Genomic DNA, 19,977 nt, shown 5'->3' on the forward strand with positions numbered 1-19,977 from the left:
CCCTCAGCCCGGTTAGACTTGTCGGCGTCACCGCCGCGGACCTCGCTCTGGGCCATGACCATAGTTACGGGAGAAACATATGTGATGTCACAACCCCCAGTGATAAGGACAGCCAGGAGCAAGAAATGGTATAGCAGAAGATACGGCACCTGGTCAAATGTTATATTCTAGATATGCTTGGTGATTACAGGCTCCCTGTATAAATGAATTCTCGTCAGCTCCTTGGGATTTGAAGAGAAAATGCCCCGTGTCATACCTAGTGAAAGTAATAGGCTTTCAAGAGGTAGTCCCTCAAAAAAAACCAGACGTTCCTTGAAGTTTTTTCAGAAAAAGGAAACCAAGAGAGCCTTGGATTTCACAGGTTCTCAAGGAAATGAAGAAAAAAACTTCTGAATATAGAGGATCTGAAATTGATCAAGTTGTTCCTGCAGCACAGTCCTCACGTGTCAACTGTGCGAAGAGAAAAAACTTGTTACCGTTTGTGGGACTGAATAATCTCGGCAATACTTGTTATCTTAATAGTATACTTCAGGTATTATATTTTTGTCCTGGTTTTAAATCTGGAGTGAAGCACTTATTTAATATTATTTCAAGGAAGAAAGAAGCCCTAAAAGATGAAGCCAGTCAAAAAGCTAAGGGAAATTGCAAAGGAGATTCTTCAGTAAGTTTTGAACTAATATGCAGCTTACACTCCTTGATCATTTCAGTCGAACAGCTTCAGGCTAGTTTTCTCTTACATCCAGAGAAATATACTCGTAAACTTGCTACTCAGCCAAGGCGACTACTTAACACACTCAGGAAACTCAACCCTATGTATGGAGGATATCTACAGCATGATGCACAGGAAGTATTACAGTGTATTTTGGGACACATTCAAGAAACATGCCAACTCCTAAAAAAAGGAGTAAAAAATGTGGCAGAGTTATCTACTAAGGTAGAAGAAAAACATCAGAAAGAGGAAATGAGTGGTAATAACAGCATGGAGATGGACAGTATGAGGCATTCTGAAGACTATAAAGAAAAATTGCCAAAAGTACATGGGAAAAGAAAAAGTGACACTGAACTTGGTAACATGAAGAAAAAAGTTAAAGCCTCTAAGGACCACCAGTCTTTGAAAGAAAACCAGAGACAAACCAGATCAAAAAGAAAAGCTACAGTTGATTCATCAGATATTCCTGCTAAAATAATCCGCAAGCACATTTCTGAAAATGAGAGTGCAAGACCCTCACAAAAGAAATCAAGAGGTAAAAGAAACTGGTTACAGTCTGCAGCTAAGCAACTCAGCATTATTTCTAAATTCTTTAGTCTGGGTAAAATAACAACAAACCAAGAATCCAAAGGACAATCTAAAGAAAATGAATGTGGTCTTGAAGAGGACATGGGGAAGTATGAGGATGGTAATACAGCTGATGGTTGTGGACTTGAATCTCCAGGGAAGAACGTTATGCCTGTTAATGAAGTTAAGCCCATAAACAAAGGCGCAGAGCAAACTGGGTTTGAGCTCGTGGAGACATTATTTCAAGGTCAGCTGGTCATCAGGACTCGTTGCTCAGAATGTGAAAGTTCAACAGAAAGAAGAGAAGATTTTCAAGACATCATTGTACCAGTGCAAGAAGATGAGCTTTCCAAAGTAGAGGAGAGTCCTGACAGTTCTCCAGAGCCAAAAACAGAAATGAAGACCCTGAGATGGGCAATTTCCCAGTTTGCTTCAGTGGAGAGGATTGGAGGAGAAAATAAATATTTCTGTGAAAATTGCCATCATTATACTGAAGCTGAACGAAGTCTTTTGTTTGACACAATGCCTGAAGTTCTAACTATTCATTTGAAGTGCTTTGCTGCTAGTGGCTTGGAGTTTGATTGGTATGGTGGTGGACTTTCCAAGATCAACACTCCTTTACTGATACCTCTTAAACTGTCACTAGAAGAATGGAGCACAAAGCCAACCAATGACAGCTATGGATTATTTGCAGTTGTGATACATAGTGGCATTACAATTAGTAGCGGGCATTATACTGCTTCTGTGAAAGTCACTGACCTTAACAGTTTAGAACTAGATGAGGAAAATTTTGTGATCGACCAAATGTGTGAAGTAGGTAATCCAGAACCATTGAATGAGGAGGAAGCAAGGGGTGTGGTCGAAAACTATGACGATGAAGAAGTGTCAATTAGAGTCAGTGGAAATACCCAGCCAAGTAAAGTTTTGAACAAAAAAAATGTAGACGCTCTTGGACTTCTCAGAGGACAAAAGACTAAAGCAGATGATGAGTTATACAACAAAGCATCTCATCCTGATAAAGTTGCCAGTACAGCATTTGCTGAAAATAGAAATTCTGAGACTAACAATACTAATGGGACCCATGAATCTGATAGAAACACGGAATCCAATGACCAAACAGGCATTAACATGAGTGATTTTGAAAACAAAATTTCATATGCAGTGCAAAGCTTAAAGGAGTATGAGGGGAAGTGGTTGCTTTTTAATGATTCTGAAGTGAAAGTTACCGAAGAGAAGGACTTTTTGAATTCTCTTTCCCCTTCTACATCTCCTACATCTACTCCTTACTTGCTATTTTATAAGAAATTATAGAGTGAGTGTATTTTCCTTGTGTGCATATTAAACATTGGTAAATTGATTACATCAAAAAGTCTTTAGCTTATCTTTTGAAGCTATTGGATATTACTGGTCTCTCTAGGTTTTTATATAAATAGTGAAATCTGAGTTATTGAAAACCATGTTAATTTTTAGAATTCCTTTTCCTTAGTGGAGACTAGTGATTGATGCATTAGCTTCTGGGAACAAACTTGTATAGGTTCTTAACTGAATTATTCAAAATGGAAGCATTTAAACACTTTGAATTTACACCTATCTTTTGTGTTTGCTTTTTCAAATAAAGTGCTTGTATTTTTATCTCCATATTTTGGAGTAATTATCTACATGATGTTTATAGGTTCTGTGGTTTTTCAGCTAAGAAGCAGAATCTCATTTCAGTACATTTAGTTTTGTAAGTCATGAAGCCAGATCTTTGATGGGCTGTATTAGAGGCACGTGTATGTATTCACAATAGTGCACATTTTGTGCCTTCAGTCACTTTGAAAAGTGTCTCAGGAAACCTGAAGAGTCAGTCCTCTTCTATCTTCAAAAGAATTTTATATGTATTTATGAAAATGATCCTGTACCCTAGTAAATATTTTTCAGTGTGGACTAATTTGTATCTCTTCATAGTCATACTCTGCACGATCTGTATATAATGCAACGAACTTAGAGGTGTGACCTTAAATTTAACTTTTTTTAAAAAACCAGGAGGTCAATAAAATTTAAACTGCTTAACAACTAAAAAAAAAAAAAAAAGAATGATACTTAGTCTTTTTACTTTTGGACCAATGATTAAATGTTGAGCAGAGATCACATTTTCTATATCTTTTAATATAAGATCTACGTAACAGTATACAATAATACTACTACTACTAAACAACAGTATCAATAGATAACTTGGTTGAGCACATACTCTGTGCTATAAGCAGCTCTTCTAAGTGTTTCATACCTATTATTTCTTTCTACTCCTTCTGAAAAACCCTATGAGAGAGGCACTCTGATTATCCCCATTTGACAAATGAAGCAAGAACAGTTCAATAACTCTGCAAGCAGAGGACTGAGCTCAGCTTTAAACCTAAGCAGAGTTCTTTTATTTTAACTTTTCATTATGGGAATTTTCAAGTATATACAAAAGTAAGAATAATATGATAAATTTTTATGTGCTCATCACCAAATTTCAACAATCAGCTCATAACCAATCTTGTTTTATCTAGATCCCCACCCTCTTCTCTCTGTTAATTATTTTGAAGCATGTCTTTTCAATATCCAGCATTGTATCTGTAAATATTTCATTATCTATCTGTCAAGAATAGGATTTTTTTAAATATACCATTCTATCTTTGTCATGCCTAAAATAGTGGCAATGATTCCTTGATCTCAACTTTCAAGTCGGTGTTCAATACTTCCAGTTTGTTTGAATAAGGATCAAAATAAGGCCAAATACTAAGATTACTTTCTTAAAACTCTTTTACTCTGTAGGTTCCCTATTCAGTTTTTTTTTTGTTCCCTTGCGTATTTAGTTTTTGCTGCTGAATAAACCAAGTTGTTTGTCCCGTAAAATTTCCCATAGTCTGGATTTTGCTGACTGTGTTGTTTCCTTGTGGCTCCATTTTATGTTTTCCTACCCACTATATTTCTGTAAATTGGTGGTTGGATCTAGTGCCTAAATCAGACTCAGACTAGACTTGTGTTTGTGTGCATGTTTATGTCAACATTACATCACAGGAAATAAAGTGTGTTACCATCTTGAGGTACAAAATGTCTGGTGGTCTTTTTTCAGTGTAAGCAGCCATTGATGATCATTGTTTAGATCCATTAATTCAGTGGGGTTTGCAAAATGGTGATACTCTAACTCATGTATAAAGAGGAATTTCCCCTCATCAAGTATTTGGTTACTGTGCACTACCCTCTATAAAGGCAGGATAAGTGTTTGTTCCTTTCCTTTTATTTACCAGTTTTAAAACAATGACTTGATTCCCTAACATCCCCCAAAGTTGACCAATGAGTTTTTCTTTCTTAGTATCAATATGAACTCCTGGATTTAAACATGTTTGATGTATGTCAAATCATTGCAGTTATTATCTTGATTGACTATCCCATCTTTAGCCAGTGGGAACTTCCTCAAATTGGCTTCCAAGTTCTTTTGCCATGACCTCAGTAGTCTTTGATAAGTCTAGTCCCTTTCAATAGAAAAATTCAGAGTTGCATAATTACACACGATATTTAAAACTTCCAATTTTTCATTTTAGATGTGATAACATTTAAATTAGCTGTTTTTATTCCAAGTAAATTTTGATGAGTAAGCTGAGCTGCATTAACTAGATATGTAGTCTGATAATATTTAAACAACGGGGAATCACTGAAATGTGATAGGTGGACATACATCACACTGAACCAATCATTTAAAGATTAATAAAATTAATGTAAATTATACCTGCAAACCTAAATTTATAGGAATCATCCTCTTTTACCCAAAAGTATAATTCTTAACCTATTTCAGTTCTGACTTTTCTCTCGTGTCTTAATTAGTTCATATTAATCTAACTCAGCTCTACTACTGCTTATAATCTGTATCAACAAATTTAATAACTGATTAAAACCTTTCATATTCTTCTTCTCTATATGTTCTCTCACCATTATGAAGAACCCTTTGGGCAGGAGCTTGTGTTCAATGATTTTCTTGTGCAAACTGTCCACAGAATAAGTGTTCAGTAAATAAGTCCAAAATTATTTTGACAAATGTTCCAGCATAAAGAGCATTTTATGCCATATAAGCTGAAAATCTTCTTTGTGTCAAGTCACTAGCAGAAAAGAAAATTAATATTCTGAAAAGGTTGATAAAATAGGACTAAACTTCTGACAATGAATCATCAGTAATTTATGCATGGAGTAGCTTTACAAAAGTTACCGCTTATTACTTTAGAAGGTTGGGGAGGAAAGCTCTAAACTTTAGAAAAGTTTCCAGCCTGGGCTATTCCAGCAAGCTGCATGACCTTGGGGAAGATACATAATTTCTCTGGGCCTCAATTAGGATTGATCTCTAAAGGAGTTCTATGTCTAAAATATTATGATTTTATTTAAGTTCTCAAAGCATCCTTTACTTATACAAAGGAAAGAGGAAATTTAACTTATAGCAGAGCTTAGAAAATCAAATGTCTTAGATTACCTGTTTCAATATCACATAACCATTATTTTAAGTTAATTTGTGAAAACCTATTTCAGAGACAAAAACTAAATAAGAAAAATTCTGAAGGTTTAAAAAACATATAGATGCTGGTGTCAGCTGACTTGAATTTAAGACTCTGCTTGACCCTTACCAGATATTAGAACTTGAGGAAACTGCTTTACTCTCTTTGCTTATTTTCTTATCTATTAACAGGTGTGGGTGCTGGTGGGGGTGAGGGTGTTATTATGATGAAATAGTCTTTAAAGACCTTTCCACATTTTTTAAATCATAGGAAAATGGTGTGCTATTTCAATACCACCACTACCTCAAGAAAGAAGGCTCAAGAAAGCAGAGCATTAAATAGTATAGTAAAAGCAAAGAGTATGGGTCTGAGTCAGTCACAGCTCCAAAGGTGAATTTGGGGCGGTGGAGGAAGCGATCCTACGATCCCTAGAGAAGAGAGGTTAGAGGGTAAAGCTGGAACTGCAAGGTCACAGGAAGGAGCTAGACAACACTCCAAGGAAGCAAATCTCTGTACGTAAATGCCGACTTAACCCTCGCTATAAACTGAATGTTTGTGTTCCCCCAAATTCATTATTGAAGTCCTAATCCCTAATGATGTTTGGATGTGGGGCATTTGGGAGGAAATAAGGTCTGGAGGGTGGAGCCCTCATGGTGGGATAAGTGCCCTTATAAAAGAGATGAGAGGTGTGTGTGCATGAGAGAGAGAGAGAGAGAGATCTCCCCACTGTGTAAGAATACAGCGAGAAAGCAGCTATCTGCAACAGAGCTCTTACCAGGAAACAAGTCAGCCAGCACCTTGATCTTGGTCTTGCCAGCCTCCAGAACTCTGATAAATAAATGTTTCTTTTTTAAGCCCCACAGTCCGCAGCATTTTGTTAAGGCAGCCCAAACTAAGACAGTCCTCCACTGAGGCAGCCAATTATTTCTTTTAAACTAACACTTTCAAATCTAGCCCATACTTTTATTCTGAAGTGTGTATCTATATGCCTATTTTCACTTAGATGCCTTACAGCCATTTCAACCTCAACATGTCCAAAATCAGGGTGACTTGATTTGCCCCCTCAAAGTTATTCTTCTAGTGTCACAATTCATCCAGGTGCTCAAACCAGAAATTCCTGATTCCTCCTTTCTTTCTACCCACCCTCAACATCCAATCCCTAATAGTCATAAGAGTCCACCTCTAAAATGTCTTGAATGCATTCACGTCTCCCCATCATTACTGCTATTCTCTAGTCAAAGTCACTGTCAGCTCTTGCCTGGACTATTCCCGTAGACAGTTTCCATTCTTTTTTCACCCGAACCAAAATCCATTCTCTCTCTCCAACAGTCAGAATAAACTTAACAAAAGATATAAATAAGATTGTCATGATTATGATTAAATCCTCCATTGGATTCCCAGTGCACACTGTTTACCACACTCTGCAAAACCCTATATGATTTATCACAGGCTCCTCTCCATCTTCACCCTGGCTGGCTCTACTGCTTGATCAGTTTTTTCTAGGAGCCCCTGATCCTGCAATAGACCAATCTCATTTTTCCCTTTGGGTTTTGCATAGGCTATCTCTAATTCTTCTGCCTGGCATGCTTTTCCCTTTCCCTCCTCTTATATCTTAGCCCATTCCCCTTCACATGACCAGTTTGTTTTCCTCCTGTAGGGTTTAGTTTGATGCCAGACAAAGACAAGTTTTCCCTCACCACCCTACCAAAAATAGCTTCTCCTTAATCACTACCTAAGTCCTTTATTTGTTTCCTTCATGGCTCTTACTAGAATGTGCAATTATTTAACTCATCTGTCTCTTTATTTTTAATCTCTCCACTCCTCCCTCCTCGAAGGTGGGGAACAAATATCTCATTCACCACCGTTTCCTCAGTACTTAATACAATGTCTAGAATATGACAGGAACGTGGTAAATATTTGTTAAATAAATACATTGTGTGTTGAGAAATCTACCTATCAGGAGACATCAAATTTTCTCATGAAAACTAATTATGAAATGATAGTCATTTTCTCCAGTTTCTTCTTTGCCAGATTTATTCCACAAAGCAGGGGAAACCTGGAATGCAGTAACTGACAAACTGCTGCTCATGTGTCTTCTTATCACATTGCTCATTTGAACTTGTATTTTATTTCTCGTGACTCAGAAGTTTCTTAAAACTATTTCTTCCAGATGTTAGACCATATCTTATACTTAAAACGTCTGAAGACTCCAACATTAGTATCCTCAGTATTCCTTGCTAATAAGTTTACTGGAGTTCAGAGTTGCTGATTAAGCTATTATACTGTGAAAACTCTGAGAATATCGTTGGATACTTTGAACACAAATTGGTTGGTATTAAAATTGGTATTCATGGGCATATATATACTGCCCATGGGGTATTCTACATACCATCAACATTCCACAGCACTTATAGCATGCCATACAGTTTACTTCTTCAGGACAAAAATCAGTTTTCTAGGGAGACTGTGCAATCAAATTAAGCTTGCATTAATTTGAACCTTAAGTGATTTTTTATAACTCAAAAGGATAATGTTTCCAGCAATAAAAAGTGAGATTGTATTAAGCAGTGCTTTGAATAAAGTTGTATCTGCATTTATAAGTTATCATAATCCTATTTTAGACAATCTTGTATTTTCAATGGGTCTGTTTCTGTATGAATTCTTCTGAAAATTAAAAACTAGTGGGGAAAAAGAGTGAAAAAAATTAACCTACTGGTCAAAGCAAGGAACCTGTGAATAGACCTATTTACCTTTGCTTAATCAATATTTTTTTGCAGCAGGGTTTCAAACCAGTCGATTGGATTTATATAAAACTTTGACCTGAATTAAGAGAAGATGGGTGGGTGTCACATAAAATTCTACTGCATGAATTCCCTTAATAAAAAACACCTAGCATTTTAAAAAAATCTAGTGTTAAAACTAGTACTCAGAGTAAGTTGCAGAAAACTGTTAAGAATTAATTAACTCCTAAAATCTTAGTAGGAGCTGATTATGAACAGTAAAAACAGGGTGGAATCTGCAAAACTTGCCTGAGGCATCTCAAATAAAGAGTGGTAATAAGTAGTCAGAGAAAGTTTTCTTAAATTATTCAATTTATATGTGGATTTGGGGATAAGAAATTATACTTATCATTGTTCCAACTGACTTCACTGTTTTAAAATATAAAGAAGTCAACACATTTTTAACCATATATTGTGAAGTGCCCAGAGGTAAAACTGATTATAGATATATGCAAAAAATTAGACCCTAAAATGCAGCATAAGACTGGATATAATAGAAGGTAGAAGGTATCCTCAGCACAGCAGCCAGAGTGGCCCCTTTGAAACGGGGTTGGGGGGTGGAGATCCTGGCATTCCTCTGCTCAACATCTTGCCAAGGTGCCTCCTCACTCAGAGTCCAAGCAAAACTCCTTAAAGGGAACTTCAAGGCCTTCTGTGATCTGCTCGCCTGCAGTCTCTCCAAAGCCACAGCAGCCTCACCTCGCCTCTGACCTCACCTCCTTCTCTCTCCTCCTCTTTCACTCTCCGCCAGCTACGGTAGCCTCCATGCTGTTCCTTGAATGTTGCAGGCACATTCTCACCTGAAAATCTTCATATCAGCTGTTTCCTCTGCCTGGAATGCTCTTCCCCAATATTTACACAGCTAACCTCACACCTTTTTCACATCTTTGCTCATATGTCGCCTTTTCAAGGAGGGCCATCCCAACCACCACATTTGAAGTTACAGCCTGCCCCCCAAACTCTCAATTCCCAGTTCTTGCTCTACTTTTTCCTTTTGTCTCCATGACACTTACCACCTTCCAACATGCCATGTAATTTACTTCTCTATTGTGTTTATTGTTTATTATTGCTCTTCCATTATAAGAATGTAAGCTTCATGAAGATAAGGATCTTTATCTGTTTTATTCCCAGACACCCAGAAGAGTGCCTAGTATGTGGTAGGCATTCAGGACATATGTACTGAATGAATGAAATGATAAGTCCATGACTTTTCTTCATTAGAAAATTAAGTCTCTGGGAGAAAAACATAGCCTGAACCAAGACAAAGAGCCAAAAAGAACTAGAAAGGATATAGAGACCTAGGAAAACCTAGACTAGGAACAACTTGGCTTGGAGTGATTGGACAAAGAAATTCTAAAATGAGGAAGTTTAAAGACTTTAAGTTAGCCAAAGCTGGGTTTTCTTCTATAATTCCTTTACATTCTATAGTAGTCTTTTTGATATCAGAAATTCAGTTAGTAATATTTTTGATACTAGGAGACATATTCCGTGAAAGTATTCCAGATGCCTTCTTAGGAAAAGAACAACAAGAAAGTGAGGCTATCTCTGTTTGGCTACAAACCAGCAATCCAAGTATTAGTGGCAAGTGACTCTAGAGCCAATGAACCACTTCGAATCTGTAATATTTCCCTCAATACCCTGACTCCTGTGATTTCATTGACCAGTAAAGACAATTTTCTTTCAACCAAATTGACATTTTATCCAGAACAGGGATTTTTGGTTGAAGCTTTAAGATACTTTCTTTGTTATTTCTCTAATTAGAACTGCTGCTCTATCCAAAAATTGACTTTAAACTTTAAAATTAGGATAGACTTAAAAGCTGAGATCTATAATATATTCTCAAGATGAAAATTACTCATTCTCTAATCTTTATCAGAGAAGTGTAAGTTGCCTTTTAAAATCTGTATAATAAAAATGAACTAAGGTCCCTATAATTTCACGAATAGAGTAGGTAGGCAATAGGAGAAAGAAAGGCAAGACACTACCACTGGTGACAAAAATGCAGCTATTCTGCTACTTTGGCAAATTACAGCTTCCTTCACTCAAAATTCCATTCTCCCTTATCCCATCATTGCTCACCTATAAATTTATTTGTACAATTTCTTGCTTATAAATTTATTTACTTATTGACTTTAGGCAAAGAGACTTCTCAGGGAAGTTTCATCCTATACAGATTCCAGAAACGTTCTAGTCTTTAGATCTGTGACTATGTCACTACCTAGGTCTAAATCTAACCAGAAACCTGCTAACATCAGTTCATACTTTCAAATGATTTTTATAAAAAATAAAATTTATAGCTCAAGTATGTATAAAATGACATGTATTAACATAACCTATTCAACTGGATGGAGACCTACTAACCAGCAATTACTCTAGAAACTGGATGTGAATTTACCATAAATTTTTTATGGTAACTCTGACATTTAGAGAAGGCAGATGATGTAAACTGTTTACTTTTTTCTTGGGGAATAATATCAAATGATGTTTTCAAATAACACGCATGTTTAATTTAGCCAGTTGTTAACTGTCTTCCCTTCAGACTACATAATTGTTAGTAACCAAAGGGGTTTATTGATAGGCATTTTAAATCCCTAGTTTGGTACTAGTGTTCAATAAGATATCATCTAAATTGGAATCACAGTTAATTCAATCAGGTGGGTAGTGGACATCAGAGCCTCTGAGTGGCAATAGCTAAGTACTGAGGGTTGGTCTAGGGAGATTTCCCAATGACCTCAATCTTACATTTATAAGAAATAATCAAATAACTTGAATAGAAACACAGATTAAAATTAAGAGAATGTTTCATCATTAGGGAGATCATGGTACATCCATCTATTAGAATATTTTGAGGTCACTTATAAAGAGAACTTTGATGTTTATGTATTGACCTGGAAAGATATCCATTAACATATTTTTAGTAAAATGTCGTAAATAAAGAAAGTGAATAGCAATGCCCCATTAATACCAGTTGCTGTGTTGAATACCAAACACTTTTTATGTGCATTACCTCATCATTTTATGTGCATTACCTCACTAAATCCTTATATTAAGCCTATTAAGTAGGTACCATTAGAAACTCTATTTTAAAAATGAAGAAACTAAAGCTCAGAAAGATTAAGTGACTTGCTTATCTTCACTCAGTAAGGCAACGGTACAACTTGAGCTCTACCCTGGATCAGATCAAATTCAGAGCCTGCATAAGAAAAACATGTTTGAAAGGTGCCAAACATCAAAAATGGTTATATCTGGGGAGTAGAATTAAGTAAGGAGTAGAGGAAAAGAAGCAATTTTCTATAATCTCAATTATTTAAATTTTATAATATGCATTATTTTTTAAATTGGAAAATAAATGTATCAATATTTGAATATTAATTTTAAGAGAAAAGCTCTTAGGTGACATTTTTTCAACGGTTCTTTCCATCCTGAAAAAGAGGGATATTAGCAGTTCTTGAAGCCCTAGAAATTGACTTCTTCTAGGATTAACTTTGAGAACTCTTCTTAGAGGAAAAGCATCTGTCTCAAGCTGTAGGCTGCTCTACTCGGAGGTGAAAATGAAATGACATATGTGGTCATGAGCAACATCAGATTGTGTGGAAGATCAGAAACAAAACTGCAACCCAATGAAACAGATTGGTAGATAAAATATGAGATCAACAAAGATTCAAGGCATATAGAAATTAAGATGGCAGAGACACAGGGAGGCTGGAAAAAGGTCCAAAGTTTTTGCAAACAGCAGCAAGAAAGATCTTCAAATGAGTCCAAATTACCAGTCAAACTGACTACTTGAAGATTCTGAGGAGCAATGTTTAGAGACTACTGGATACTTGGCACCCACAACAAGACAGCTTGTAGGCCATCATTAATTACTTTTATTCCTTTACTTTCCTGGCATCCTATATGTGACACTATCAGGCTGCTATTTAACAGGATATGGAACAGACTCAGTTCTCTGGCAAGGCATTACCCTAATGTGGATAGATGTGGGAAGTTAAATTCTTTTAACTTGAACAAATGGTTTCTGAATCATGCTTAGACTTAAATGTTTTGTCTCTAATGCTTTGTAATGTTAGGATTCAGAATTAGATATTGCCCACCCAATTCCACCCATACAAATGATAACTAATGAATATATCTTTCATTCAACAAAGAATTAATGAAAGGTTATAATAATATAAAATGGAGATCAAGATATAGAGACTTTGCCATCAGAAAGCTTATATGTATAGTAGAAAAGAGAAACTAGGACTTCCCTGGTGGCGCAGTGTTAAGACTCCGCCTGCCAATGCAAGGGACGTGGGTTCGAGCCCTGGCCCGGGAAGATCTCACATGCTGCAGAGCAACTAAGCCTGTGCACCACAACTACTGAGCCTGAGGTCTAGAGCCCGCAAGCCACAACTATTGAGCCTGTGCACCACAACTACTGAAGCCCACGCACCTAGAGCCTGTGCTCCGCAACAGGAGAAGCCACCCAGTGAGAAGCCCACGCACCACAAAGAAGAGCAGCCCCCACTCACCGCAACTAGAGAAAGCCTGCGCACAGTGATGAAGACCCAATGCAGCCAAAAATAAATAAATTTTTTTAAAAAAGAGACTAAATAAACTACTAAATAAATAAACATTAAATTTCAGTTATAGAATGTGATAAAATGGAGAGATAATGGGGTATTATGAGAATATGTAAGTGATGATTAAGCTTTATTGAAATTTCTAATCATGGGAACAAGCAGCATACAAATATGGAGGGCTTGGAATTCCTTTAACTATTGCTCAAGCAGATGTTTGTTTCATGGTTTAGACTTGTTTCTTTCAAGTGCAAAATAATTCTACACCAAGCACAAGATTTATTTACTCTTTCTAAATAATCTAGTGCCCTGTCCTTATATGTAGCAATGGTAACTAAATTTAAAATATTGGAGCAGTGCCTTTACTTGGATTCTGCAGTAAAAACATTTGTCCAATGTGGTTCAATAAATGGAGGAAGGCAGCTCAATAACAAAAAACAAAGAACCCAATCCAAAAATGGGCAGAAGACCTAAACAGACATTTCTCCAAAGAAGATATACAGACTGCCAACAAACACATGAAAGGATGCTCAACATCGTTAATCATTAGAGAAATGCAAATCAAAACTACAATGAGATATCATCTCACACCAGTCAGAATGGCCATCATCAAAAAATCTAGAAACAATAAATGCTGGAGAGGGTGTGGGAAAAAAGGGAATACTCTTGCACTGCTGGTGGGAATGTGAATTGGTACAGCCACTATGGAGAACAGTATGGAGGTTCCTTAAAAAAGTACAAACAGAACTACCATATGACCCAGCAATCCCACTACTGGGCATATACCCTGAGAAAACCATAATTCAAAAAGAGGCATGTACCAAAATGTTCACTGCAGCTCTATTTACAATAGCCAGGAGATGGAAACAACCTAAGTGCCCATCATCGGATGAATGGATAAAGAAGATGTGGCACATATATACAATGGAATATTACTCAGCCATCAAAAGAAACAAAATTGAGCTATTTGTAATGAGGTGGATAGACCTAGAGTCTGTCATACAGAGTGAAGTAAGTCAGAAAGGGAAAGACCATATGCTAACACATATATATGGAATTTAAGAAAAAAAAATGTCATGAAGAACGTAGGGGTAAGACAGGAATAAAGACACAGACCTACTAGAGAATGGACTTGAGGATATGGGGAGGGGGAAGGGTAAGCTGGGATGAAGTGAGAGAGTGGCATGGACATATATACACTACCAAATGTAAAACAGATAGCTAGTGGGAAGCAGCCGCATAGCACAGGGAGATCAGCTCGGTGCTTTGTGACCGCCTGGAGGGGTGGGATAGGGAGGGTGGGAGGGAGACGCAAAAGGGAGGGGATATGGGAACATATGTATATGTATAACTGATTCACTTTGTTATAAAGCAGAAACTAATGCACCATTGTAAAGCAATTATACTCCAATAAAGATGTAAATGAATGAATGAATGAATGAATGAATGGAGGAAGGAAATTCAACAGCAACTGAGGCTACGAGTGAAACTTGATAAAAGAATTACGTGCTGACATTTGTTCCTGAAAAACATTTGTGAAAAGGAAGGATTATGTTTCTACAGCAACCAACTTTGTTGGGTCCACTAAGCTGTATTAAAAATGAATAAAGAAACAGAGAGAGATGGAAGTGAAGGACAGAGTGGCGTCTAATGTGAAATAGCATATTAGGCAAAAATTCGGACTGCTGAAGTCAAGGTCATTGGAAGAGGGATAGAAAAATCCCCAAGCTACCCATGCCTATCCAGTTGTGTCCCTTTTAACTTTCTGATCAGTGTTTGATTCCCAATTTTTTTTTTTTTTTGGCTACACCATGAGGGATCTTAGTTCCCCAACCAGGGATGAAACCCATGCCTCCTGCAATGGGAGCGTGGAGTCTTAACCACTGGACTGCCAGGGAAGTCCCTACAGATCAGTGTTTAAAACACAAGTGCCAAAAGGGCAAATGAGTAAAGCGGGCCAGGTGATAACTTGTATAAATAAGATTCCCAGGTTTCAACCAAATGGGGCCTCTACTACTCAACTCTAATCCAGTGTGGCCAAAAAATATACTTAGACACATGAATTTCTATGTGAAATATCTCAGTATTAGTTTCCTTTCACTGCCATAAAAAAATTACCACAAATTTAGGGACTTAAAACAACACTCTTTTATTATCCCACAGTTCTGGAAGTCAGAAATCCAGTTATGGCATAACTCAACTGGGTCCACTGCTTAGAGTTTCTCAAGGCTACAATCAAGGTGTCAGCAAGTTTAAGTTACTTTCTAGAGCTTCTAATGATAAATTGGCTTCCAAGCTCATGCAAATTTGGCCAAATTCAATTCCTTGTGGTTGTAGAAGTCCCTATTTCTTTGCTGGTCTTTGCTGCTAGAGGCTGCCCACATCCTTTCTCGTGCTTTCCATATGGCCTCCCTCCTGTAGCAATGAGTTGAGCATTTTTCTAAAGCTTTGACTATCTCAGGTATTCCCTGCTGTCACATCTCTCTGCCTTTCATCTGGAGGAAGTTCTTTGTTTTTAAGGGTTATTGTGATTAGATAGGGCTCACCTGGGCAATCCAGGATAAACTCTTTATTTTAAGGTCTGGTCCATAACCTTAATTATATCTGCAAAGTCCCTTATGCTGTGTAATGAAATATACACAGTCTAAGGAATAAGACATGGATGTCTTTGGGGAGCCATTACTCTGCCTACCACAAGCCCAAATTTAAAATGTTGACAAGTAATGACTAACACCACTTGGGCCAGACAAAACATGTCTGTGGTCCACATCTTGACTTGGGGACATAATTTGTGATCTCTACTTTAGGAGATACATGTTACTAACGAGACCAATATTGTGCTGTATCTTTTAAAATACAATGTTCTTTCTTAAGTGAACTGGCATGAAGATAAACATATCATTAAAAAGAAAATGGATATTTGGTTTTATGGGTATTTGGTCTTTGCTCCTACATGCATTTGTTAGTACTACATAGAGGTCAAGATCCTTCAGAATGGACTTTGTTAATATTCGAATAATTAATAATCAACATTTGTTTGTAACCTTTCTCTCTTTTGCAACACTATTAGACTCATTACTATTATGTACGCTGGTTTGAAGGCAGTTTAATTACGTCATTTTCTTACTGGGCTTGATTTATATAATCTAATAGATATTTTTCAGTGGGTCAAGAGACACAATTAATATTAACCCAAAGAGTAATTTGTTATTTGTATATTCTCATTAAGCCTATGGCAAAATGAACCATGGAACTATATTAAAGTATGTTTGCATTAAAAGTGTTCCTTAACATTTAATTTATATTTTAAATCTTCAAGCTAAATTTCAATGCAATTTTAAACGCTGATAATTTAAAAAGGAAAATAACGAGTAGGACTGGGGAAGGCCATGGCAATAGAATTGCAATACCTCTTCACCAATTTGCCCTCACCATAGACAGCTGCCTTTTTTTCACTTTTTTTTTAAAGTTTTATTTTATATTTTTATTGAAGTATAGTTGATTTACAATATATTAGTTTCAGGTATACAGCATTGCTTTAAACATCCCATTTAATGGGAGGCAAGGGTCTAGGCTTGGGAGACAGACCTGGATTGGACTCCAGGGTAAAGCACTATCTAGTCAGTTAACTCAGGACAGACTGCTAAACATATCGAGCTACGGTTTTCTCCTCTGTAAAATGATTTACAAAAAAATTTTACCTATTGCTCATGGGGTTGTTGTGAGGATTAAGTGAGATAACTCATGGACAATGCTTAGACAATGCACAATACAAAGTATACTTTCAGCAATATTAATATAATTCTGATTTTAGCTCAGATAATATGTTTGGTTCATACAGTGAGTCCTACTCATCCAATTTCCTTTGGACAATTCTCTTCTAATTTCTAAATTCCTCTTAAAAATTCAACCTGTTATTAATTATTACTGCCATTTTTCTCAGGAAACACATTTCCATATACTGAGTTAAGGACTCACATTACTGCATTTAGGATTGCTTTAGTTAATAATATTCTATTTATAAAAATAATTATTACAAAGGCCAAATAGAATTGAAATAAATGTATGAAATGTGAAATAAAAAAATACAAAAATTACACATAAATGCAACTATGTAAAATATATAAAAGGAATATAGACAAGACCTAGAGGCAAATAAAAATAATTTTGTTAGGGGTTATGGGAGGACATCTTTTTTAGTAGTAGGACATCCATGTTTTCAATTAAAATAATAAGTTGTTTAAAATCCTTAAGAATTGTCAACAGGCTTTTAACATGTATATACAGTTGCATAACAAATTTGAAGAATTCATCATTTACAAATAGAATTTTAAAAGGTAAAGGTGACCTTAGAGGCCAGCCAGCCAGGAAGTTTTCACACTATGCTCAGCAAAGCCATTGCAGGTCAATGGAAATGCTTTGGGTAGAATTACATGGCAAGGTTTTTATAAAGCACAGGGCAAGCAGGCAGAGACCCAGGCCTCTCCAGCACTGCTTCCATTAGTACAGTTTCATTCTTATTTGCTTTACATATTTATATATTTCATTAAAAGAAATGCTGGTTAAGAAAATAAAGCAAAAAATCAAAATCCCCTCATGTGGAAGACAGTCACACACACCAAATATTTCATTTGTTCTCCTCTATTTCTCAGCTTTCTTACAGTTAGAGGGGACCAAGGACTGTTCCTTACCAATGAAATGTATCACTTCTAGGATGAGGCAGTAACAAGCTCATACACAATTCCCTACTCTCTCTCTTCTATTGATGAGGTGAGATGGCAAGTGAGGAAGACACATGTTCCCAATGGCTCAACTCCAAGCCTCCATCTCCTTGCCCAAGTGACTGTGGAGCAGACCGCTCTGTCCGACCACATGGGACATGCAAAATAAGTGAAAAGGTAACTTTGTTGTATTAAATTTTGAGTTACTATGGTTACTTGTTACTTCTGAATAATTTAACCCATCCTTACTAATGCACTCCATTTTAAGATGAGGAAACAGGGTTGCAGATAATAGAAGTGAGTTGTTCAAGGTCACTGAGATCTGCACTGAAATCCAAGTTTCTTGACACCCCAATGCAAAGGGGGTATCACTATACCAATCTATAGGGCTTTAGTGAGCACAATGGAATAATGAGCCACGGTGTTGGGGTGGACCTAAAGATCACCTAATCCAAACTCCTCTAAATTCAAGATGACAGAAGACCATCCAGATGATGGTGAAAACCAGTGACGGCGATCTTACCATTTCCAGGGTTGGTTGATTCCCATTTGATTGTTGCCATTATTAGCAAATCCTTTTCTAAGACATGGCATTGAAAATAATGAAGCAAGGAGAGTGAAGATTTGTTCAAGACTTGTTAAGCAATTAATTTTCGAGCGCTTACTATGTGATAAACACTGCATTATAGCATAAACAAATATGTAAGCACTGATGAGTAAACACAGACATGATTCCTACTCTCATGGAGCTTTCAGGCCAGTGAAGTTATATATATATATATATATATATATATATATATATACACACACACACACACACACACACACACACACACACACATACATATGTATATTCATGAAATAGTCACAATATAAATCAATGATCACAAATTTCAATAAATTCTATGAACCAAAAATCACACAGTATTATGAGAGCACAAAAAAGGGACCCAACTTAGTCTCAGTCATAAGTTGGGAGATGTGAGGCAAGGGAAGACAAGGTATCAAGGATAGCATACACATTTCTGGTTTGCCCACCTTGGTAGATTAGAGTATTATTTGTTGAAACAGGGACACTTCTGGTTTTGGGGAGTAAAGGGGTTGAGTTGAAGAAACCATGTGTTCAATTTCAAAACATCTGGAATGAGAGGCATCAATCTAACATCCACATACAAAAGAATACATGAGGATGCCAGGAATCTTTGAAGGAGTGAGTATCTCTATTAAAATCTAAAAAAAGATGGAACTGGGCATGACAGCATATGCACTCAGCTGGAAGCATCAACCCTCCCTGTCCATTCATTTTCAAGTCACTGGCAACATAGGCAGATGACTGCAGCTGAAGCCCAGCAGCTGTTCCTCCTGTCCCCTCTCCTCTGACATTTGCCAGATGGTGTCATTCTGTGGGTGATCTTTATTAGAGAGCAACCCTGTCAGTGTGGACCTTAAAGAATGGCCTGAGTCAGGAGGTGGAAGTGGTTGCCCTTTTAATTCAGACCTATCTCCTGCCATCCCTTTGGCCAGGTGTGTTCTGGTGCTGAATAAAGTGCTCCCCTATGAAGCTGGGAATCCTCCGAAGCCTTATGATGACATCCCGCACCCTGACGCAATACAACCTTAGCCTTTTCGAGCCTTACCCCTGGAAAACCTACTCAGCTAGCACTACTTGTCAATCAATTATGATTTTTTTTAAAGAAAAAAAAGCTTTAAAAAAAATTCACAGAAAACCTAGTGCACCATCACTGGCCTCTGGAATCTGGATCAATAGAAAGGCAAAAGCTTGAGCTTCAAATGTACCAACAATCTGAGTTATGGAAGCCGCCGTCAGTAACCAGTTGTGGAGCTTTGAGCAAGTGATATAATCATTCTGGGTCTTGGTGTTATGGTGTATAAAATTGGGCTAATATCCAATTTTGGGTTGTCGTGATGACTAATGAATATAAGGGCTTATTTATGCATTGTATTTGGAAGTTTAATGCATTTATAATCCATATTATTTTACACATTGATTTGTTTCTGCCTAATACTATAAAAAATAGTAGCTACCTTTTACTAAGTGCATACTGTGTACCAGGCACTTTCTTAAATGCTTTCTGAATATCATTTTATTTAATGTTAACAAAAATATGTGAG

General features: G+C 36.8%; 1 protein-coding gene across 1 annotated transcript; it reads left to right on the forward strand.

Annotated features, from left to right (window-relative positions):
• Window positions 1-240: 240 nt before the first annotated feature.
• LOC307052440 (ubiquitin carboxyl-terminal hydrolase 1-like) lies at window positions 241-2,587 on the forward strand (the record flags this gene model as incomplete). The annotated part of the gene is given in 2 exon segments (XM_079703366.1): window positions 241-381; window positions 383-2,587. Coding segments are annotated over 2 exon segments (2,346 nt in total).
• Window positions 2,588-19,977: the final 17,390 nt, after the last annotated feature.

This window comes from Hyperoodon ampullatus (genome assembly GCF_949752795.1).
Source record: "Hyperoodon ampullatus genome assembly, chromosome: 4".
NCBI classification, from domain to species: Eukaryota; Metazoa; Chordata; class Mammalia; order Artiodactyla; family Ziphiidae; genus Hyperoodon; species Hyperoodon ampullatus.